Here is a 23,934-nt window from a genome sequence, read left to right as displayed (position 1 = left end):
ATGCTGAGCAGAAGGGGAGACCTCAAAGAAATAGTGAGAGGCTGGGAAAGTGAGTGGAAGCAAGATACCTGGCAGAGGAGAAGGCAATCCCTAGCACTCGGATGCCTTTCCCTTGGTTCTCATCCATAAAATCATCATCTTCCTCTACCTGTTGGTCAGGTCGGTAGGGAGCCACCTTCAGCCAGTTATATAGCTTCCGGCTACAAGCCTGGGGTGGAAAAAGAGCACTATGACAGACTGAACACAGACCTGTGCATGTGGTGCCAAACCCGGAGCAGCACAGACAGACAAGGAACCCTGCTGAATCCATTCGGGCACAGACACAGACAGCCACGCAGATGCAAAACAACCAAGAGCTGGCCTGGGGGCCACTGAAGCAGGAGAAAGTGTCGGAGGCAAGTGCAGGACCTTGTGGCGTACCTTCCTGGCCTTGCTCTCCTACCACCTTTCACAGGGGAAGAATAGGAAGGCCAGAATCACCCAGCTTCTCCTTTGGCCCCAAAGAGAGGCCCCATAGATGGAGAGCCACCTCTGGTTCTGCTCCTCTGGTGAGCCACCTTACCTTAATGACGTACTCTTTGGCTTCAGCCAGCAGCTTATTCTTGAGCTCTTTGGCCATCTGCACATAGAGGAACTGCTGCAGGGCTCGCTCAATGGCCATGGTCCGCTGCCGGTTCCACTCTTGCACCTGGTGGCTAAACTCGTCCCGGTAGTAGAACTGCTTGATCTCCTCAAAGTACGTTTGGTCACTGCCATAGCTGGAGGACGAGAGGACGGGGCTTTAGGGGGAAAGTGAATTGCAGGGGACACTTCTTGAGATAGAGCTCAGCAGCCAAGAGGTGGCTGAGTAGTCCTGGCTCATGTTCCCCAGGCCCTCCTGGCCCTCGATAGATGGGGATCCTTGGGCCTCATTTTTCCCATCACCACTTGTCTCCCCCACAGGGCAGGCCAAGGACTCACCCCTCAACTCCCTTCATGTCGATGCTGATATCAATGGTGAGCAGTCCCTCCTCTTCAGCCAGGCAGGTCTTGAGAAACTGGTCGTCTCGAAGTTCTTTTACAGGCTTATTCTTTAGATACTTGAAAGAGTAGGCATAATGGGCCTCATCAACATCCTACATGGAAGAGAGGACACCATCAGATCTGAGAGCAGGTCGCTCCATCTCCACTTTACAAGTGAAGTGCGCAGTGCGAGCCCAGGCTGGTGGTCTCCTGACCACTGCCTCCGGGGCCAAGATTCCTCGGGGAGTACCTCAGGATCACAGCAGTGTTCAGAACTCTCGGTCGCTCACCTTCTTGCCCTTCTTGGTTGGGGTGATGTTAACTTTAGCCCTCTCCTGGAAGGTCTGTCGAAGTACTTGCCGGACAAGGGGCTCCCGGGCAATCTGCAGAGCCACCATATAGCGAGCACCCTCTAGTACTGCCTCTGGGGTAGGGAACTGACTGTGAGAAGAGGACAACAAGGAGAAACCCAGTTAGTGCTGCACCCTGACACACTGCTTGGCTGACCTTAAAAATCTTAGTCTTGCCCCTCACCCAATTTACAGATGAAGAATCTTGGGTTCAGGGAGCCTGAATGATCTGCCAAAAGTCCCAAAGCCAGGTGCAGAGCCAGGCCTGGAACCCAGATCCCCGATTCCCAAGTCAGTCTTATTTTCGTTCACCCACTAGTGTTCTTCCCCCTCCCCACCCCAGCCTCTCCTCTGTACTTACCTGCACACATAGTCCTTTGCCAGTTCCAGGGGCTCAGCAGGGAACTGCTCTGTCTCATGCCGCTGGTAACTGTCCCGGAGGTTCTCCCCAAACTGTTCTGGAGTGAGCCCAAATTTCTTGGCCAAGCCATCTAAAGAAAAGGGGAGGATTAAGTGGGTAAGGTGTTACCTAGATAAGAGAATCTATTTGTTCTTCAGATTCTGGTGGTGAGGTCTCCAAGTCAGAGAACTTTGCAAAAAGCAAAGAACCAGCACTCAGCACAATAGCGCAAGGAGGAGGACGTGGTTCTAACCTAGGCCGGCGCTTTGGCAAATGGTGTACATGTCTCGGCGGGAAGCCTGCTTCAGCTCTGGGCCCTTCTGCTCATCCTCCACTTCTTCCCCTTCACCTGTGTAAGAGCAGACATTTGGGATGTTAGCACTCTGCCCCCAAGCCCAATTTACTGCTTTTGTGCCGGTGATGAGGAGGAACACCGCTCTCGTGGAGGGCCCTCCCCAGAGGGGGGTCTCACCTTCCTCTTCATCTCCATCCTCCCTGGTGCGCTTTAACTTCTTCCGGCTGGCCTTGGCAGCATTCTGCATCTTTGGGATGTCACGCCCATAGTACAGTAAGAAGTGGTTGTAGACGTCCTTCAGCTCATCCATAGACTGCACATCTTTCAATCTGGAAGACACAAGAGCCAGAGTCACCCCCAGGGGCCACACTGGGAGAAGGGTGGCAGAGATTGTGGCTGGGGAGCACTGTGCCTGGGCAAACTTGAGGATGGGAGCTGCAGACCTCACCTCTCCATATCTGTGGTGTCCAATGCCCTGATGCCGTCAGCCAGGGGCTTGTCTGGGTCGGCAGATATCTGCTCGTACTGATAGGCTTGCATCTTCTCAAAAAGCCGCGTCAGATTCTCTTTTCGTATCTTTAACTGTGTCCACTGAATGAGAAGAGGACAAGGGTCAGCACCCTAACTTCTGTGGGGTTGGATGGAGCCAGCCCTAGGCTCCACATCCTCACTGTTCGGATACCAGGCCACAGTGTCTCTCCCTGTTCCTGGGGGAGATGCAGACACGTACCTTTTCATCCCACTGCCACACCCTCCACAGGTCATTGATGTGCAGCTCAGGTTCTACATATTCCTTTCTGTAGAAGGCAATGAAAGGTACCTGTGGGAGCAAAAAGACACCACAGCTGTCACCTGGCGGGGCAGTTTTTGGGAGGAGGTCTGAGTGGGTTTGGGTCTGTTACCAATGCTACCTTCAAATATTCTTTTCCCTGGCTAAAGGATTAGACACGGCGGCGGTGGTTTTGCTACTTCTCTCTCGACTCTTAACATCAGATTGCTCTTTCTACCTGCCTCTAAGACATGGGAAACTAGGCCCTTCCACATCCTTCTAACAGAACTGCTGGTCAGTAGGCCACAGGCTACTAGGACTCATGACAATACCTCAAAATGCTGATTGCGAATGAAGCCCAGGGCCTCTTTGATCTTCTGGATAGTGCTGGGGCCTTTTCGATTGAAACTGCTGACCGGCTGCCCACGGTCCAGGTAATCGGAGCTTTCCTGGCAGGGGGAAAAAAGTAAAACCAATAAATGAAGACAAGACAATAAATGAAGACAATCACTTTCCGGAGGGAGGGGCCAGCCCACTGAATTTACTTCACCTTATGTTCAAGAAAGTACCATACATATCAGGTGCTTAGTGGAGGCTTCCAGATGATGATACACACTTGTCCCATTCTTTTCATCCAAATATTTCAACAAAGTCCCTCTCCCAATCTCTAGATTACCCTCTCCCCCATAATTCTTCTCGGTCCCTCTTATCACAGACACATTACCACACATAGACATACACAGAGTTATCTGACTCTGAAGTAGCCAATTTATGCCAAAGCCCACAGGGGAAGAGCTACCAAACAGTCAGTATTCCGGCAGGGATGGTAATGCTAGTACCTGGAGTGAAATGGTTGGTGTTGCAAAGGCATTTCGATAGATCCAATCGGCTTCTTCTTCCAGCTCATCATCTTCAGCTGCCTTGACAGGGATAGACCGCAACTGGAAAGAGGAGATTAGTAAGGTAGTAGCTGTGCTTATAGAACAGAGCAGGCACTTAAAAACTAGTGACAATGACTGTACTTCACATCCTCCAAAATATAGTGCTACCTTTGGGAAAGGATACAGAACTATGTGGGGCTACCCATTGCTAAGAATTGAATTATTTCTCTATTCCCTGCCCTGCCTGTACCCCTTGGGAGATAGGGTCACCCATACCATTCTGGATCAGGTTCTCTCATTTAATCTTTCTCCCTTCAACAAACATTCCCAATTCCACCCAAGCCAGGCTAAGGTAGAAGACAGATTTCCCCCTTATAGGATTTCAAAGGCTAAGCAGTGCTCACCTGGAACCTCTCAGGCAGATCTGTAGCTCGGATCTCATTATCCTGGTCTGTCAGGTGGCTGCTCTCCAGCTCACTGGGTTCATACATCTCAAAAATGCTTCGCCGACTAACTCGCTTTTTGGTGGTCTTTTTGGGTCGCACCCGGATTTCACCTTCTGCCTCATCGTCTTCATATTCGTATTCCTCTTCTAGCTCCTCATCATACTCATTGTACTTCTCAAACTCATCATAGTCAAAGTCTACCCCAAAGATTTCCTGGGCTTCTTGCAGGGCCCTGTGAAGAAGGTAAGAAAGCACTGGTGAAAGGGAAGAAGCCACTCCCTCATGTTCCCTTATTATGGTAAAAGGACACTAGGAAGCCTAGGAGGGGAAGGAGGTACAAAAGTTCTATGTCCGTGGGGGAGAAGGGCTCAGGTGAGGTACAGCTAGAGACAAAAATCTGTCTATAAAAGAATGGGAAATAGTCCAGTCACCTATTTAGGCCCAGGCTTTCTTTATATGAACATAGGGAAAGGTTCACAGCCTGCTCAGTGGTCAGTCTTTGCCAATGTCCTCAGATTCCTGCTTGCATTAGAGGAAGACCACTTAAGCCAAGGAGGCAGCCAAAGTAATGGCAGCCATTCTAGCCTCTGGTGTGGCCAACAATCCCACCTTGCCAGAATATAGCCCAGCTGGTCCTGTTCAATGACTGATCACTTTATCACCATCTTATCCAAATGAAATGACATCACTTACGCATCTGTATAGCCTGGAAGTTTTTTCCTCCATTTGGGTTTCTTAAGAGGCTGTCCATCATCATCTACTATGAAGTCATCAATATCTAAGCATGGAAGAGAAGTATAAGCAGCATGTTTAAATGTTGACACTGTTTAGAGGTCAGTGACTCAAGTCCCTCTTGAGTTGAAGAATCTCAACATCCTAACAAAACCACTTTATACACAAAAGCTATCTGTCCCATAATGAAGGTTTTAAGATCAAATGCAAAATGGAGCAAATTCCTATACATTTCAGGGGAAGATAGGATTTGATGATATCCTAAGAAATCTTGCAATCTCCTTCCTATCTCCTGCCACCAATTTTTGACATGGTTCCAGTGGAAAGATGCTTGTCTCACTGACACTACGGATTTTCCTTTTTAGAAGATTCTTTTTGGGGAACTTCGGAAACAGGGAGTTTTGTGACAAGTACTGTGCTGAATGGCCTCATTGTGAATAATATCGAGCCAGAACCTTAACAGCAGCTGTCATTCACTTTATTATTGCTGACCAGAAAAAACTATTCACCTGAAATCATCTGCCAGTTTCCTTGACTCATGCCACCTACCTGATTCTTCATCTTCTTCCTCCTCCTCCTCTGGTGCAGCCATGGGGGCCTCCACAGCTTCCTGTCCTTCTTCTCCTTCACCATCTTGAAAGATTTCCTCAGCAATGGCCTCTTTCTCATGTTCCTCCTTCCCATATTCTTCCTCTTCATCATCTTCATCATCGGACATCTTTCGGACACGCCTGAACTTTTGCTGAGGGTGAAAGGGCCTCCATTGTTAGGGTGTTGGTATGACATGAAGATTCTTCCCTCTCTTTCATATACAAAATGTTAGGAAGGAACATCGTGGCATCTCTTTTGCCCTTCCGGCCCTTGAGTCATAATTCATGGTACAAAGTCTCAGCAGAGTCCTCACCCTGAGTTTCTGAGACCTTTTTCCTAACTAGGGACCCTGTGCTGGGAAACTGAGGCCACATCTTCCCGACCTACATGACTCTTTTCACAGCTTAACTCTGTCCCTGAGCCCAACCCTTGCATTCAGTGTGCTAAGTGCACTTTCCTTCCCCTCTAAAAGAACAATGAACAAACTTGCAGGGATTGGAGGAGACAGAGAACCTACTTTTCCTCTCCCAATTCTAGGAAAATGCATGGTGTCCTACTTACCCGTTTGACTTTGACACCCAAGTTCTCTTCAATGAGGTCAAAGTCATCATCTTCCAAGCGGTCATCAAAAGCTGCTGAAAGAGAAGGGCAGTGTTCCCCTCAGTATGGGCCCTCCCTTTAAACATGTGACCCCTCCCCACCAGCCTCTCTCTCAATCTCTCTACTTACTGCGCTTCCGCTTTTTGTGTCCCACATCATCCTCAGAGTCTCCAGAATCACTGGCCTCATCTTCCTCTTCTTCCTCTTCATCGTCATCATCATTGATGAAACCTTTCAAGTTCCCTTGTTCATCCTGGTCATCCAGGTTCTCCTCTTCCTCTTCTTCATCTACGAGAGATGTATTTGTTAATCACAATTGAAATAAATGTGTCTGTTACCTTATGTAAGGCTTGCCTGCAAGACTGGGGATTTTAGAGCAAGAAAATAAGCCCAGTGAAACAATGCTGCTCTTTTTGTTTCATTGCAGAAATGGGACAGGACATCCTTGTTCCCTAATGATCAGGATTTAGAGAGGATCTTCTCATTGTTAAGTCTACTCTTTTTGTCATAAGTGAGAGTAGCACTGCCTATGGCTCCAAATCAGTCCAGCTCTTTACAATTCCAAGGGAAGAGAAGGAACTGATTTCTTTGGGCAATAATCTTCTTCAAAAACTTGTTTTCTCATTCTTACTACATCAGACAGATTTTTTTTAACCCCAAACATACCTCCCACAATTTTTCCCTTGCTATGATAAAACCTGCTTTCCCCCAAAGCCCTCCTAAGAGCTCTATTTTCTCTACAAGCCCACTCAGGTTTACTGGATTAGATACTGCCAGGCTCCACAAAAAGCCAAATGATACACACAGGAATGAGTACAAGGCCTTTCACAAAAAAGAAAGCAGCCTCTTGTCTGCAGGGTGCCCAATATGGAGACACACTTACCATCTTCTTCTTCTTCAACGAATTTCTTGGTGACCCGAGGTACCACCTCTCCCTCATCATTGTACTCTTCCTCGGATTCCTCTGCTTCACTCTCCACAAAATCAGACATGGCTACAGCTGCTCACACAATGCTTCAAGGAGATCTGATGAAGAGATACAGGCTGAGAACCAGGAATTTTGCCTTCCCTAGAGGTTTTTAAACCTACTAGGAGGGTGAAAGCAGAACCAAGACTCTCAGTCTTGGAAGCTATTTGCAGCCCTTGTCTCCACCAAGATAAACTCTTCCCTGGGGGTAGACTGGTTGCTAGGAGCTCACTTAGATGGCCTGGCTTCCATTCCTCCTTTCTTTTATTCTCTACTTTGGATATATATCCCCTTTCTTGCCCAGATATTTTCATTGCTATCATGCCACCTGACTCTAATATCTTTAAGAACATGGCTTAGATAGTTGGGCTATAATGTAGGGATTCCCATCTTACAGATGGACCTCAGCTCCTTTCTCTGTAAAATGATAGGGTTCAATTAAATCTCTCGAAGGTTTCCTCCAGGATCAACCTGTCTGTTGCAATCTTAGCTCTTCCTCCTCCCCACAGGAACTTTCTGCTCCAGCAAGATGAGTCTCCTTAATGTCTCCTGAGCATTTCATGTGTGGGGTCCCTAAATCCCTATTGACCTATCCAATGCCTACCTTGCACTGATGTCTCCCCTCATCACCATACAACATAATGAGTTCTCTCTTCTGAATCCCTCAAATACTTGCTGACTCTTCCACTTCTTCAGAAACACTGATCCAAAGCCTCCTATCCACAGTGTAGTTACTACACTAGGCCACTAGAGGAGGAACAGGAAATATCACATAGGCCTTGCTCCTAAAAAAACTTACATTTTATAAAGGAAATAAGACCAGAACACATATAAACAATAAAATTTAAAATATGGTTAAGTGCATAAAACAGGTATAAAGTATTGAGAGTTCATATTCAAGAAAGATTACTATAAATCTGAGAGGCTAGAAACTATGGGGGGGGGGGTGTTGGGGCAAGGTTCTCAGAAAAAGGGCAAATTTTTTTTTTTAACCAATAGAATTCTAATAGGCAAGGATGGGAGGCCATTCTAAGCACAGGGGAATATGTGCAGGGTGAGAGATAGGAAAGGACAGGAAGTGTTCAGTATAGTTATTGCCAGGGACAAACAGGAAGTCAATGCTTGTTTGCAGTTAAAGGAAGATTTCTGAAATCTTCAGAGTCTGGGCTTTATTTGGCAGAGAATGGAGAGCTGTGGAAAATCCTGGAGCATTCAAACCACAGACAAACTATACAGAAAAACAATTAATTCAGGCAGTTGTTGGAGGGATAAGGGGGAAGGGTTGCAGAGGGAGACCTTGAGGTAGAAGCAAATTCATCTCTTGTATCACTGTCCGACATGTGGGTGTCTTATCTCAATTATATTAAGTACAGCGGGGACAGTTTCTAATAATTCTTCATATCCCTCATCACTAGCACAATGCTATTTACATGATAAGTGCTCAACAATTCTTGCATTATAAATAAACAAATCCAGCTTTATTTTCTTTATTTTATCATCATCAAGAAAACCTGGGGGCACCAAAGCAATATCCACTAGTTAACCAACTAGATAACTGATCTGTACCTATACCAATCTCTGGTCAAAGCAAAGTAAAAATTTACAGGTTGTCAAAGTAGGTGTGTATGTACACACACACACACACACGTCTAGGTGTATGCATATCATGCTTCCTGGTAGCATAACAGGAAAATTAAAAACTAAAGTTTGACCCTATGGACCTTAGTGACTTGTGAAGATGGCCCTCAAACTCAAATTTTAACAGTGGCCTCCAGCACACTATTGGGTAGTGGATGTAACACTGGGCTTAGAGACTCTTCTCTGAGTTCAAATCTGGCCTCAGATACTTAGTAGCTAGTGACAAGTCATTGTCACTAATGTGACTAGAAAAGGAAATAGCCTAGTCCCATGAAAGAGCAAAGGTTAACAGATGGGCAGATCAAGTACTACACTGTTACCCAAGGACAATGGAAAGATTTTGACAGTGGCCACCAGCATTGTACTAGGTAGTGGAATTAACACTAGGCTTGGAGACTTCTTTCTGAGGTCAAATGTGGCCTCAGATACTTAGTAGCTAGTGACAAGTGACAACCTTTGGTTTGCTTCAGTTTCCTTCTAACACTTGAACAGTCACAACTCCAGCATACTTAGTAGCTCTTCGGTGGCGGCTCAAAGATAGAGATCACAGGATGCTTTGCACCTGGCCCTGTTGGGGGGAGTGGGTATACTGATCAGATCATGGATCTACCAAAATATGGAAGCTTCAGAGAGCCTGGGAGGAAGTTCTGATTGGCACAGCACCCAACTAAGTCCAGAAGAGCTGTTAGGAAAATCTACAGGAAGAAAGTGGTTGGTGGGCCGGAGAAAAGAGGTGAAGACTCGGCCTGATCGCCAGTGACTCTTTGAGTAAGAGCTCCAAGGCTCCCAGCAAAAGGCTGGTTGATTGGTTGGTTGTTTTTTCCTCCTGGCTTGGATTTTGCTCTGAGGCCTCCCACACGTCATTCCTTTCTGTCCAATTGGAGTACCTGTTTTTAACCATTCCTAAAGTCCAGGTCACCTGGTTGTGGTGACCAGCATTGGGTGCTGGGGCACCTCCTTCCAACCACATTTGGGGTTTCTAATTATAACTTCCTCCCTAATCCCCCTCAGCATAGAATCGTACCATTAAAAATAGTTTGGGGTATGACAGCCCCCCACACACTGCCTGCTACTCCCAGGCCCATCCATCCCACACAGCCTAACTGAACACTCAATATTTCACGGGTCTCAGTTACTGGCAGATCAGATCTGGACACAGGAAGACGGTAATAGCCTCCCTCTGACTATATAGTGGTTGTTGTCTGGAGGTACAGAACAAACCATTATATGCTCTCCCCAGAGATGGCATGGCAAAGCAGAGAATAATGGATTGGAGGCAGGAAAGCTCGGGTTCAAATTCAACTTTCAACACTTACTAGCCACTTTATCCTGGATATAGCACTAAGTCCTTTAACTTAAAAAGTTTCTCTTCTGTAAAATAAGCAGAAAAACCTCCACTAACACTTCCTTCAAATGAGACCATATGTTAATGTGTAAAGGGCTATTAGCCCTAGTTCTTCTCCAGGTGAGCAATTAAGTCCCTCCCCCCGGGCTGCTACGCCAAGGGGAAGGAGGGAGGAGTCTCCCAGCTCTGCCCTGGCCAAGGACACCCCTCTCCAGTTTACTAGGAACAACACCTGTGGCCACAGACACACAGGAGAGACTGGTAGAAGGCTGTTGGGCAGGAGGGGAGGGGGCTCTTGTTCACACCCCATTCCTACTCAAAAGTAGCCAGGGAATGAAGAAGCTTTACACAGAGTCCCTGTGGTGGTAGAATCTTCCTCCCCAACAGGGTATATGAATGGAATGTGCAACAGAAGCAGGCAACAGGGTGTGGAAGGCAGCAGCTGAACCAGAGGCTGCTGCTGACAAGGCCCTGATGGCGGTTACCATAGCATCCCTGGGAAGGCAGAAAGGGGAAGGGAGCTCAGATCAGGGTGCCTCAGGGGAGCCTTCCCCCCAACCTGAGAAGCTGAGGAGGCAATTAAAGACAAGCAGGTAGGAAGAATCTGAAGTGAAACAGGTGGAAGAGGTCAAGTTTGACTATCTTGTGTGCTTTCCACTGTCTCCATATTGCACCATGCTAAACCCTCCATCTAAACTGACACAGGAGCTCCATGTTCTCTTGCTCACAAACAAGGATCTGCTAGAATAGGTCAAAGTCCTGTAGGAAAACAGAACTTCCCAGAGCTTTGTATCACGGCACACCTGCTGGGGGCTGGAGGAGAGTTCATTTTAAGGGCTGGGTAATAACAACAATTCAAACTAATTGGCTGGGGGAGGGGAAAACCCCAGACCCCAGAACTTATTTTTCAAAATCAGCTTTAATCTTGTTGCCCAGCTACATATTCCCCTGGTAAGTAGTTATATGAATAACATCATGGCTGAGGCACACTATTTCTAAACGGGGATATGTTACTAAGTAGGAGAAAGAGATAAAGGATGCAGAAATTAAATTAGATGTTCCTAAAACAAATATATATACAAGGGACATGCAAAACTAAAGTCTGAGTAGTAAGGGTTCTCTCCATCCCATTCAAACAAGTATACCAGGCAACGGTCTATCCCTTTTACTTCTCCCTGCACATCTCTTCCTATCCCCCTCCAAATTCAATCCTGACCGTGCCACTGACTGGCCAGCTGCTCCTCCAGCCCTCTGATAGGCTGATGCTCAATCCCGGGCAGACACCATCTCATTACAGGAGGGTGTTGACTTTAGTTACTATATATTGTGACTTTGGTTACTATATATCATGACTTTAATTACTATGTCACCCTCACAGCTTGGCTTTCCCATTACTCTCTCAAGGCACTACCCTTGTTCCATGACCCTTACAACAGATGACCTCAAACTATGCCCCTTTACCTGCGCCTTCACAACTCTAAACTTGGATGAATGGATGCTTAAATCCTCCTCTCCTTCCCCTACCCCCATGAATACTCCTTCTTGCTCTCTTCCCATTCCTCTCTTCAGGATTAGGTTTGAAATCCCTTTCCCTCTTTTCTCAAGTCTCTTCCATCTTTTCTTGCTTCTTCCTTTCTATTTACATTCAACTTTGGAAAAATTCAAGTTTCCCCCGTTCTAAAGCTAGCTGTAATAAATCTCTATTATCCTGTGAAATACAGGCTCCTTAAGGACAATCTACTTTTCTATTTATATCCCCAGCATCTAACACTGTGTTTTGTACTAACAAACCAAATTAAACCCCTCCAAATCAAAGTTTGTTATCTGGTTTTAGCCAATCTTTCCAGTCTTATTTTACATCCTCTCCGGGCCACACTGGCACACGAGTTATTCCTCTGAATCCCATTTCCTGCCTCCATACCCTTTCCCGATTGCCCTGTGTTTGCCATTCTCTCATTTCTGCCTCTGCCAAAAAAACTCCTCAGCCTCTTTTAAGGTTCACCTAAGGTGCCGTTTCCATGGGAAGCTTTTCTTGATTTTCCCAGTGGTAGAAGAAAGTCTCCACAAATCACAAGTAAACTACATTTACTTCTGTATGCATGTTGTATTCTTCTAGTAGAATGTAAGTTCCTTGAGGGCAAGGCTCTCTTCAGGTTCCTATTATTATCTAATCAAATTGCATCATTCCTTTTTATCCAAAACTCCCTCCCTATTTCTGCCAGTGGGATTACCTAACATCTTTCTTTCCTTCTAAATTCATCAACTTTAGTGTTATTTGGTTTTCTGCCTTCTTCCTAACTCCTCCCCTCACACACCCTACATTCAATCAGTGACCAAATTCTGTCATTTTTAAATCTGAAATGTCTAAAAACTTCATCCATGTCTCTTTCAATAAGTCCTCACAACCATCAGGCAGGACACTAGGCTTCCAAAAAGTCTTCACCTCCATCCCAATGCCGCCAGCCTCCTTCTGAAAAGATGTGAGCACCTTCCACTGGAGTTAGCATTCAATAATTACATTTGGGTTCCAGAACTCTCCCCGAATGATCCACCAAATATTGGGGGCAGAGGTTGGACCCCAAAACATAGGAATTTCAGGCCAGGGTTGTGAGGTATCTCAGAAGAATTTGTAGGTATTGACCTCCAAATTTCATTAAGGTTCTGTCAAAGGGCTAATTTCCAAGAGGGAGTTGTATTGATGAACAAAATTGAAAGATTTAGGCTAAGTTCCCTAGAAGAACTTTCCATGTAATTCTGCATATAAGTGAATCTTTACAATTTTATTCCCTACATTTAGAATACCACACCTCTATTTCAGCTTTTAAAAATTCTACCCAGTCTTTTAAGGAACAGCTCAAATGCCAACTCCATCCATAAGACCTGATTTTCACAGGAAGTGAAAATTCTTCGGTCCCCCATGGTACATAGGTGGTGTGGCTTCTTTATTCATTTCCATACCTCCCATCCATTTGGGATGTATATCAATCAGCAAGGATTTCTTATGTACAATTCGAGGCACCTTTTAAGTAAGGTAGTGCAGGGATTTGTATTCTCCATTTTACAGAAAAGGAAATGAAAATGAGATCACAGAGCTAGGACCACTTCTCAATCTCCAAGACCAAGGTACCAACCCTCCAAAAGGGGGTACTTTCTAGCTGATGTATCCCTAGATTTATCCAAACAATATCAACAATATCAATTGATGAGGAGCTGAAAAATGACCAATTTAGACCAGTGCCTAGCATAAAGTATGACTTTAATAAATGTGTTATTTAAGTTTAGATCAAGTTCTTAGCATAAAAATCTGATGGCTATTATCAGCAACAAGTTAAGTGGTCATTTCCTTTCCAAGATGCAACCAATTTAAGTACTGAAGATTGGAATCTCTTCATCATTTAATATGGCATATAGATTCAGAAACACTCAGGTCCTTTCTTTCAAGTTTAGAAACTGGCTGGTCCTGCCAGGGTCAAGAATTTAAGACAAACTGACTGAAAATTGGGACAAGTTCTTTTTCCAATAGGAATCCCTCTAATTAGAGGTACGCAAACTCTTTGCATTCAGACTACTTAAACCAAGGGTCATTAATTATTTCCACTAGAGTAAAACATGTTTTCCATCTAGAATCAAGATAGCCAGAGAACTAAGATGAGGATTTATGAATAATCTAATAACTGTTTCAGAGAAGTATGGGAACGATGTTTTCCCACAAGAATCAGTTAAGCTGTATATTCTTTCTACCTTTCTCTAGGGCTTTTAGTACCTCTACAGCTCCTATCTCCCACAGAAATAATGGCAAACTCCCAAGGTGGTGCATCAGGATGTCTGGGGCAACAGAGTAAAGGAGAAGTAGGAAGGGCAGGGATGGTACATAATGGAAAGAGAAATGGATAACAATTAAGAGGATATAGGTTTAATCTTTTATTACTTATTATCTGGAGACACTATAGAACCTTGGCAGATCTTCTCACTTCTTTCTTTCTCTTTCTCCCCAGCTTGTCCAAGCTACAAGTGCATTAGCCACTTAGGACATGATCCCACTGATAACCATGGGATTTTGAATCTGTTCCTTTGGGAGAGATCACTCTTCTTTAGGCAACCCAGTGGTTCCTTGATCCAAGGGGCTCAGGATATCAAAGCCAAATGTAGTCTTACATAGCCCAATGCAGCGCAGACCTCCCAAACTCAAGAATCAACTCCCCCTTTCCCCCAAGGATTTCAGACATGGTAAGATATTACCACAAGGCCAGTGAGTCTTTAAATGCCCACTCCAAGGGCATGTTTTCCTTCTTAATCCTGATCCTTCTTAACTTCTAAGCAGCATTTGACACGATTGATCTTTTCTCTAAAGCTTTTTGTGACTCAGCTCTGTCTTGGTTTTCTATCCAATAACTGCTTCTCATCTCCTTCGCTGGATGCCAAATAGTTGTGAATGTCCCATAACAGTCTGTCCTGGGTTCCCTTCTTTGCTCCATCTATTTATCTCACTTGGTGATTTCATTAGCTGCCATGATTTAAATCTAATTTCTCTGCTAAACTAATCATCCATCATCAACTGGTTCTTGGATACTTAGGCTGTGCCATAGATAACATAATAAAGCCAAACACAATCCATTCTATTTCCCCCATCTAAATTTCGCTATTACAGTTGAAGCTACCAACACCCTCCCAGCCCTTCTCTCATTCACCCCAAATATATACCCCCTTGTGAACTTTCACCTTTCTACTTTTAGAACATTTACCCTCCCCCCCCAATTCGTCCCTTTCTTTCCAGGACACTTTTCTGCATTAATGGACAACCCTCTAAGAGGTCTCTCCTCCTTCAAACTCCTTTCTACATCACAGAGAGTAAAACCCAGCCCTGCCCTAGTCAGGGAGCTCCAACACCAAGACAGAATATCCTATTACTTCAAGCTCGCCCCCCTGGCTCCCCGCTGCCTGGCCAGCCCCTTCCTCCAGCTGTTCCCCCCTCCTGGTAGGTCCGAAGCAGGACTTTTCCCTCTCCCCGGGGGCCCGACTGGATCACAGGTGGGTCCCCCTCCCCCCAGCGGCTGGAACCTTCCAATGTCACATCACTTCTGTCCATCTGTGGCACCTTGAACAGCCTTATTATTTACACACGATGCTCCACAGCACAGCTTTTCTGCTTTTCTTTGTATTCCCACCCCTCGGCCCGCTGTCGAGTACTCAGTAAGCGCTTAATAAGTGCAGAACGACCGGTCACCGGCCAGCAGCTCCTCCGTACGCCGTTTCTGGCCCGCAGTCGCCCGGGCTGGTCTGGCCGCTTCTGGAGGGCAGGGACTAAGTGTCTGGGGGTCCGGGGCCTTTTCGGGTAGCCTCATGCTGCCACACAGCAGGCGCTTAAAGGATGCCGGGCCCACGCAGGAGGCGGCGTGCTGGGGTGTAGGGGCCGAGAGGAGGAGCCCAGCCTGCCCGGCCATTTAAAGCACCCCCCCCCCCGCGGAACCCCCAGCCCGGCGCTAGGAGTAACTTGAGACGCGTCCCGAGCAGAGTCGGAGCGGGGGGCTGCGGCCGCGGGCCCGGCTGACGCCGCGCAGGAAGGCTCGGAGGCGGCGGCCACATCCACGGCGGAGCGGCCGGGACGCCCAGCCCCGCAAGGGAACCGGGCCCGGGCGCCGCCCCCGCCCCCGAGGCGCCTCCCCGAGCTTCTGGGGGAGGGGGAGCCCTAAGAATTCAACAAGTGGCGGGCCTGAGAGGCGTGTGTGCCCGGGGACGCCGCGGCCCGAGCCCCGCGCCCCCCCGCCCCCCCCGGCCCCCCCCGCCCTGCCCCACAACACCCCGGGCCGCCCGAGCAGCCTCCGAGCCCCGGCGCCGGCCTTACCGAGCCCTCCGCAGCGCCGAGCCTCCGAGGAAAATGGAGTCACCGCTTGGCAGCGCCACCGAAAGCGAGTCCGGGGGCCCCCCCACACACCGACGTGCCCCCTCCCCGACGCCCGCAGCCGCCACGGCGTCTGAGGTCACTTCCGGCGCGCTGTCACTGAGAGGAGGCGGCCCGGTCCCTCGCCTCTCTGCAGGGCGGAGCGTTCTCCGGGGCTGAAGCCGCCGACGGGCAGCTAGGACCAGGACAGGAAGGCGACCGCCGGCGGGCTCCGCGTGGGGGCGGGAGCGGGAGGCTGGCGAGTCTGGCCGTTTCCTTCGGGCGCTCTAGCTGGAGGAAGCATAGAGAGAGGAGGCCTGGGGGCGCCTCTTCCGCCTGTGCCTGGCTCCTCCCGCCGCTTCCGGTTCCGGGGAGGAGCCGTGTTTCCGTCGGGGCGATGGGGCAGTGGGGCCGGGCCGGGGCCGCGGTGGGGTCGCTGCTGTTGTTTGCGGGGTTGCTAGGCCTGGCCGGCGCTTCCGATCTGCCCCTCGTCACTTGCGGCTCTGTAGTGAAGCTCCTCAACACGCGCCACAACGTCCGGCTGCATTCGCATGACGTACACTACGGGTCCGGTGAGCCCATGGGGCGGGGCCTGGAAAAGGAAAGAAGGAAAAAATCCCTCCCCGGAGGTGGGGCCTGGCATTGGGGGAACCCCGGGGGCGGTGCCTGGGCGAGGTCTGAGAAGAGGAGTCCGTAGGAGGCGGGACCTAGAACCCTTCAACGACCGGAAAAACACGTGGGGGGGGAGGAGTCCTGAGCTTCGAGGAATCTTGAGGGGGCGGAGCTTGGGGGTGTGGTCAGGAAAGCGGGGCCGGAAAAGTTTTCGGACTCTGACCCAGCTGGAGTGGACAGGAAAAGAAGGGAGGGGGTGGGGAAACTCCCGGAGGCCTGGGGAGGGGCCGGCCACGGCCCGGAGCCAACCCTGTAGGAACAGCCGGACGGACTTCGCTAACCGAGGCCGGCCGCGTACAGGCCTGTAGGGGAGGGAGTGGTTCGATGTGTCAGGGGTAGGAGGCCCATTCGGCCCCCCCCATGCAGTCTAAGTGAAGGACTCGCGACCCCATCTCCCCCAAACCAAACTTGTCCCTTCCTCTCACCCCCGAATCCAAATCTCCCGCTTTCTGTTAGGAGTCTTGTAGCCTGGAGATCTTAAGTGTAGGTTTAAACCCGGAAAAGACTTCCGCGTCATCCAGCCCAACCCGCTCTCCCGGCCCTCCAGCCAGCTGCCAAAGCGTGTTGCTTCTGCCGCACTCTGTCCCTGGCAATTTTCTCCTCCCAGACCGGCGGCGCCTTTTGTGCCGGGGATGTGCCGTAACTGGTCCTAATGGAGAGGTTTCCTGCCGTTTTCTCCCCTTTCACCCAAGGAATTTGATATAAATTAAGCATATCACAATAACGTTAAAGAACTAGTATGGCCATGCTATTTCCCAGCTCAAAAAATGTCAGGGATTCTCATTTTTGTTTTAGGGAAAATGACAAATTCCTTGTTTTAGCACTGTTTTTCTTTGTATTCACAGACAACTAAAAGTCTGGAGTCCAGCCCCTTTGATCTTTATTTTGGCTCTGATTGCTTCTGAGTGAATATAAATAGCAATAATTCTTGCAGGTTCACCCAGAAACCCTGAGGGTCTTATCCCAAATTGATTTTTTAAAAACTAGATAAAAGAGGCCATTTCTTTCTTACCTAGCCTTAATCACTGATTGGGTGTTGCCTCATCTAAGATCTTAGATTAAATAGAACCAAGTCTCCCACTGCATACAGGGCCATCTTCAATCCACCTGATCTCTCATCTGCCCACTGGCTCCAGAGGAGCCCTTTGCACAGTCCTCCCTCACTCAGATCCAATCCACTTGCATGTCATGGCATCTCCTTGTCCTTTTTGAGAAGGGAGGACAAACAAAAAGAATTCCCAGCATGTAGCAGAGTCCCTAGCATGCGGTAAATGCTTAGTACATTGTAAATTGCTTTATTAACAATCTGTCCCTAGCCTATCTTTCCAGATTGAGTTCAGATGACTCCCACTCCTGCCCTCTTTTTAGCAAGTCCAGCTTACTTGCAGTTCCTCCTCTATGACATTCCACTTCCAGCCTTGAAACTAGCTCTTCCTCTTTCTTTCTGGCTTTTTTTCCTGGTCTCTGCCCCTAGGAACCCCCAGCTTCCAAGGCCTGTTTAAATGGATAGAGAAAGGTTTTCTCTATCCCTCCACTTATTAGTGTCCTTCGCAACAACTAGATATATAATTGTGTTTACTTATCTTTGTACATTTCTCCACCACAACTCCTTAAAGGCAGGGACTAGTTTAATTTTTGTCTATATATCCCCAGCACATAAGTCTCAGTTAGCATCAATACCCCAGTAATTACATTTGGATTCCAGAACTGTCCCTGGATGATGTTGGGGGCAGAGGTTAGACCCCAAAATATATAGGGATTTCAGGCCTGGGTTGTGAGGTGTCTCAGAAGAATTTGTAGGTTTTGACCTCCAAATTTCATTGAAGTTCTGTCAATGGGCTAATTTTCAAAAGGGAGTTGTATTGAATAACAAATTGAAAGATTTAAGCTAATTTCCCTAGAAGAACTCCTCCTCCTCCCCCCCTTTCTCCCCCCATTAGTAAGGGGGAAGACACCATTAAGTTGGTCTTTGTGAAACTTAGTAAGCAAGCTAAAAAGAGTTGGGAAGAAGTAGGGTACTTGTAGTAGGTTTTTTTTATTGGAGAAAAATAACCTGGGGAGGGTTGACATCATAACTTGGTTTTCTGATTGGATACAGTAACTGTGGGATCATAATTTTAACAGTGCTAGAAATTTACAAGAAACTAAGGTCCATTTAAGGATAACAAAAGGACTCCCTTAAGGACCAGACCTATGCCTCTTCCTGCTTGCCTCCAAGTGGTGAGAATTTATCTAGTCCCATTGCTACTAAGACCTACTTAGATTCAACCCAAGCCTTCTGTTGGGGAACCTCTCATGGTTTACCTGGACACTGTGTTGCTAGCTGGGATGTGGCCTTTTGTGGGGGGGTCTTGTTAATCAAATTAGCATGATACTATGCAACGAGTATTAGGCTCTAGAGTGGGAGACTCCTGTCTCCCAATTGGGCTTTAGATACTTACTATCCATAAAACCTGGGAGACAAGCTAGTTGGATTTCCTGACTTCAGTTTCCTTGTCTATAAAATAAAATGAGTTTGATCCCTTTGGAATAGTTCCAAACTTCTTAAACTGTGTTACCACCCCATGTGGGGTCACATAACGGAATATTTATCAATAAATGCTTAATTTGAAAACCATTTTTGTATACCTATATAAATTCTTTGGGTGGAAGAGTCAAAAGTGGAAAAGGTTTAAGAAGCTCTGGACTAGTTGAATGAGCTAGAACAGCTTTGTTTTTTGTTTTGTTTTGTCTTTCCCAGGCAGTGGGCAGCAATCAGTTACAGGGATATCAGATGTGGATGATAGCAACAGTTACTGGCGGATCCGAGGCAAAACCTCTACAGTGTGTGAGAGAGGAACCCCAGTGAGATGTGGCCAGGCCATCAGGCTGACTCATGTCAATACTGGGCGCAATCTTCATAGTCACCACTTCTCTTCCCCCCTCTCTGGCAACCAGGTAAGCATGGGACTGGAGGAGCTTCACACAGTATAATTATCTGTTTTCTGGGTTGTTAGACCTGTTGGATCACGAGGTATTTGCTCTCCTTTTTGCTCATTAGGAGAAATTTGTCTGTGAAAGAAAACCTGTTCTAGACAAGAGGGAGACTTGTTTAGCTCCCTTAGGAGTTGGACTCGTGGAATGAGAACCAGAGGTCATCTTAAGTAGAAGAGGATTGGGAGGTTTCTCCTTGATCTAATGAATTAAAAAAAACAAGATGTCTTGTTAATTAACACTTAGCTTTTAGAGAATGTGGATTCTTCAGAACTTTATCAGTTCTGGGGAATACTAGAATTGTTTTCAGTAATTCCAAGCACTAGAGGAAGAAGGAAAGGAAAGGAAAGAAGGGCAAGAACTCCTAATGGCTCAGTAAGGGAAGGGAGATGAAAAATCAATTTAAAAAACAATTTAAGAATTAAATAACAATATAACAAGACAGTCAAAGACATGGAGTCCCAAAGAGCAGGGGGATGAGTTAGCAAAGATATTAATCTTAATTTGGTTGGGTTGATGTCTGTCAGTTTACCAGACAAATCATTTGAGTTTTACTTGCCACTATGCAAGTTCAGGCTTTTTGTCACTTCTTGCCATAACTGTTGTATTAGCTTGAATAATACTACTCAATGCATTCCAAGAGCTTCCCATTGCTTCCAGTATCAAATACAAAATGCTTTGTTTCAAGCCCTTCCTAACCCAACTTCCTCTAACCTTTCTGGAGTCTTTTTACTCCTTACTTCCTAAGGTGAACAGCTCCATCCAATACCACTGGCCTCTCAGCTGTTCTAGAACAATAAGATGCTGTCTTGACTTAAGGCATTTTCTCTGTGTCTGGAATGTTCTCCCTCCCTCCTTATCTCCCCCTGGCTTCCCTGCTTTAAGAACCTACTAAAAACCCACCTTTTAATTTTGGAGCCTTCTCTTTTCATTATTTCTAACTTATCTCATAAGTAGCTTATTTATACATAGTCCTTTGCTTGTTGTCTCTCCTATTAGATTCTAAGTTTTTGAGGCAGAGGCGCTCTTGCTTCTTTTTGTATCTCCAGTGCGCACAGTGCCTGCCTGACAAGTGGTAGGCACTTAGAAAACCATTACTAACTAGTTTTACCACCAGTTTTTCCCATTTCCTTATCCATTCTTTACACACTGCCTAAGTATCTTCCTAATGCACAAACTTAATTGTTTCACTTCCTCAAACCTTCACTGTCTCCCCACTGTTTACAAACTCTTGCACCAAAATTTGGCTTGATGGTAATATTCTGACCTTATTCACAGTATACTCTTAACCATTCTTTGCTCTAACCAAATGTACTTCTTATTGTTTCCTTCCCCCATCCTGTCTTTTTTTGGTATCTGTCTAATATGTCTTATGTTACTGCATGAAACCCTCCCTCACCATTTCTAGGTATTAAAATTCTTTTTTTTTCAAGCCCCTGTTCCACTGCTGCTTTCTTCCCCAATAACAAACTGGAAATGGCCTATTTCATGAATTTCTCCATTCTCATATTTAATCTCACACTAAATTGTTTTATAGCTGTTTAACTATTTCTTTATAATTTGCTTTCTTTACTAAGTAAATTATAAACTCTTAAGAGTAAGGATGAGGTGCTTTTTCATTTTCCTCTCCTTGTAAACAGTAGGTGCTAAGCAAATGTTGACTTGTATTAACTCATATTTCTCTACAGGTCATTTTTTGATATTTTCTGAGGGAGGAGGCAGGGAAAGGGATTCATTTTATGATGTTTCCTCCTGTTCAGCCCTAATTTTTAAGTTCTTCCTGTGGAAGAGTTCCCTATTTTCTTTTTTATCCCTTCATCTTTCATCCTGTCACTCTTATCCACTTCTCAGATCTGTTCTGGGGCTCACACTAATTTTTCTACTTTCTGTCATTTCCAGGAAGTGAGTGCATTTGGGGAAGAGGGCGAAGGGGACTATCTGGATGATTGGACAGTCTTGTGTAGCGGGTCACACTGGGTGAGGGACGATGAGGTTCGGTTCAAACATGCTTCCACCGACGTGCTGCTGTCTGTTACGGGAGAGCAGTATGGCCGGCCCATCAGTGGCCAAAAAGAAGTACATGGCATGACCCAGCAGAACCAGAACAACTATTGGAGAGCTATGGAAGGCATCTTTATGAAGCCCAGCGAGCTGCTTCGAACTGAAGCCCATCATGCTGAGCTATGAAAGCCCTTCAGCTCTCCTCTCCGCTCACCACACAGTGTTGTTAGACCCACTGCTTTCCCCATTGGAACAGTAGCGACCTCATCATCCCTGGGGTGAGACTCCAACGTGGGGAATTTCCAAAGTTCTTAAGAGCAGCAGCTCCCTCCTTGCCAACATGCATCTATCCCTATCTCGGACTTGGCTTCACTTCCTAAATGTGGGAATTATTGCCAAAGGTGGGACTGAACTTTTCATCCATTTGGAAGAAAAGGTGGAAGAAATAATAAACATCTCTTGGAAATAGGAAATGCCCCTCATTTGGGTGCTTTGACGTAATAATCCGTTAATAGATGGAGTACAGATTCCAATACATGCTTTTTCTCAGGAGTAATAAAAAGAATTCCATACTCAGTCTTTAAATGGTCATTTAATTAAGAGTCACATTCCTAAGTTTACTTACTGTTATAAGACTTTTGAAATTACTAGGGACTCTCGCCTGTTGACATTATAAGGTCTTTAATTTAGATCTCATGCCCTTTGGCTACAGCAGGGCTTTTTAAACTTTTTCTACTTGTTACCCCTTTTCACCTGAGAAATTTTTACATGACACCTAGGTATATAGGTATGTAAAATAGGTATATAGATCTAGCACTGATAAATACATCATAATTTCATAACCCCCACACTCGATTACATGACTCTATATGGGGTTGACCCACAGATGAAGCAGCTTTGAGCTACAGGAATAAATCCTTACAGATGAAAACTTTTAATAGGTTTGCTTTAATGTTATGACATAAAAAGTTCGAGACATTTCTGGGTAATTAATCATTATGGATCATTAAAAGGGGTCAGCTGTGCTTTAGGATGCCAGAGACACTTCATGGAACCAGTCAACATTGCCACTTTTGAGGAACTCCTGTTCTTCAGAGGATATCAACTCCAACCATTAAAAATGAGAATGAATATTATAGATAGGTGGATTCTTTATAACTAGAAGCTGGGGGACTTGATTTTGATCACTCTCAGATTCTGGGAATCTAGACAAAGGACCTATCCCCACCCAAGCCTGAATAGAACACAGCCAGAGTTCATCTTAAATTCATTGTTCTCTAGTTGGGTAAGGTAATGCCAAGATTTCATCATCAAGCCCTGCCCTTTAGAAAATTAAGCTTTGATCTAATCTCCAAATGAAGAAAGGAAAAAAATCCCAATTCTCCCCAGTATTAACAGTTGGTTAGTCATTAACCATCAGTGAACTGCTCCATCCTGGGCCCATGATTGTTGATGAGGAGATGAATCCAGGAGACACCATTGACTCCAAGGGCATCCATCTCTCTACTTTCTGGACAAACTTTGCAAATGAGGCCAAGTGTATGAAGGTGAGCGTAAATCTGTGATGGGAAGAAATCGTCACTTCTTGTCTTCAGCCTCCTTCCTACCCCCAAAGCAGGTGGTTTCTGAGATGTTGGATTTCTGCATTCCAGAAGTGTGATGGGGGCGGGAGGGAGGTGGCTGCCATCTGCTGGGATTCCAAGGGATATAGCAAGACTCCCTTTATTTTTGGATGGCTTTTTTCCACTCACTCATTTTGTAGCCTTTATGCTTTATTGGAGAATGTCAATTCTGTGCCAGATCTCCCCTGTCTGAGATGGTAAGATTCTGTCCCTCTCCTAGTGACACAATCCAAATAAGATATCATAGTGAATGATGTTTTAACCACCAAAGCCTTAATTTCCAGAAAACCTTCCCCTTTCTCCAGTTTAACTAACTAGATCCTCTTAAAAGAAAATTCTTTAGAGAGAGGAGCCAGGTGTAACAAGATGTTGTAGAGAAAAGACGGGAACAAACTGGAATGAGGAAACAAAGCAAGAGTGGACAAAACAAAAGCATAGCTAATTAAACAGGTTTCCCTGAATTCCGATGTAAAATGAGGATCTAAGTGAGCAGCTGGCTGGAAGAGGAAGGGGGAGGGTGAGAAGGCAAAGTGCCAAAAAAAAAAAAAAAAAAAAAGTGGGGAGGACAGTTGAGAAGCTTCTGCCTTGCTTACCAGGCATCAGTAATGAGACACAACTTGTTAGAGGCTTCCTAATGGTTTGGGATAAGAGAGCAGATATTAATAGAAAAGAGGCTAGTCCACAAAACGAAGTCCCCATCGGGCTCCTTTTTTGAGTTCTTGCCACTCACTGCTGTCAGGCACTTGAATACCTGTTCCCCCAGCAATTAAAT

The 23,934-nt window shown here is 46.2% G+C and overlaps 2 protein-coding genes across 3 annotated transcripts in view; one reads left to right on the top strand and one right to left on the bottom strand.

Moving 5' to 3' along the window:
• The window catches only part of SUPT6H (SPT6 homolog, histone chaperone and transcription elongation factor), a 30,154-nt gene extending 14,175 nt beyond the window's left edge, over positions 1 to 15,979 (bottom strand). Inside the window, exons 1-18 of the mRNA XM_031967689.1 lie at positions 15,859 to 15,979; positions 6,950 to 7,092; positions 6,196 to 6,354; positions 6,028 to 6,101; positions 5,425 to 5,617; positions 4,837 to 4,921; positions 4,102 to 4,375; positions 3,656 to 3,757; positions 3,149 to 3,265; positions 2,778 to 2,867; positions 2,496 to 2,638; positions 2,225 to 2,376; positions 2,006 to 2,101; positions 1,714 to 1,843; positions 1,293 to 1,443; positions 961 to 1,115; positions 563 to 758; positions 69 to 208 (exon numbers count right to left, since the gene is read on the bottom strand). Of these exons, the coding sequence (XP_031823549.1) occupies positions 69 to 208; positions 563 to 758; positions 961 to 1,115; positions 1,293 to 1,443; positions 1,714 to 1,843; positions 2,006 to 2,101; positions 2,225 to 2,376; positions 2,496 to 2,638; positions 2,778 to 2,867; positions 3,149 to 3,265; positions 3,656 to 3,757; positions 4,102 to 4,375; positions 4,837 to 4,921; positions 5,425 to 5,617; positions 6,028 to 6,101; positions 6,196 to 6,354; positions 6,950 to 7,058 (2,366 nt within the window). The 5' untranslated portion in view covers positions 7,059 to 7,092; positions 15,859 to 15,979. The remainder of the gene's footprint in view (positions 1 to 68; positions 209 to 562; positions 759 to 960; positions 1,116 to 1,292; positions 1,444 to 1,713; positions 1,844 to 2,005; positions 2,102 to 2,224; positions 2,377 to 2,495; positions 2,639 to 2,777; positions 2,868 to 3,148; positions 3,266 to 3,655; positions 3,758 to 4,101; positions 4,376 to 4,836; positions 4,922 to 5,424; positions 5,618 to 6,027; positions 6,102 to 6,195; positions 6,355 to 6,949; positions 7,093 to 15,858) is intronic.
• Positions 15,980 to 16,208: 229 nt separating this feature from the next.
• On the top strand, positions 16,209 to 22,118 carry SDF2 (stromal cell derived factor 2). 2 transcript variants are annotated; one of them, XM_023503655.2, is made up of 3 exons: positions 16,209 to 16,523; positions 19,307 to 19,503; positions 21,439 to 22,118. In XM_023503655.2, exons 1-3 carry the CDS (start codon positions 16,292 to 16,294, stop codon positions 21,724 to 21,726), a joined length of 717 nt encoding a protein of 238 aa, XP_023359423.1. In that variant the 5' UTR covers positions 16,209 to 16,291; the 3' UTR covers positions 21,727 to 22,118. The 2 variants fall into 2 exon arrangements, with proteins under 2 accessions (XP_023359423.1, XP_003770075.1); XM_003770027.4 differs by having other exon boundaries at positions 16,209 to 16,466; positions 21,439 to 22,117.
• Positions 22,119 to 23,934: the final 1,816 nt, after the last annotated feature.

Source organism: Sarcophilus harrisii, chromosome 4 (genome assembly GCF_902635505.1).
Source record: "Sarcophilus harrisii chromosome 4, mSarHar1.11, whole genome shotgun sequence".
NCBI lineage: Eukaryota > Metazoa > Chordata > Mammalia > Dasyuromorphia > Dasyuridae > Sarcophilus > Sarcophilus harrisii.
This window is presented reverse-complemented; position numbering and strand designations above follow the sequence as displayed.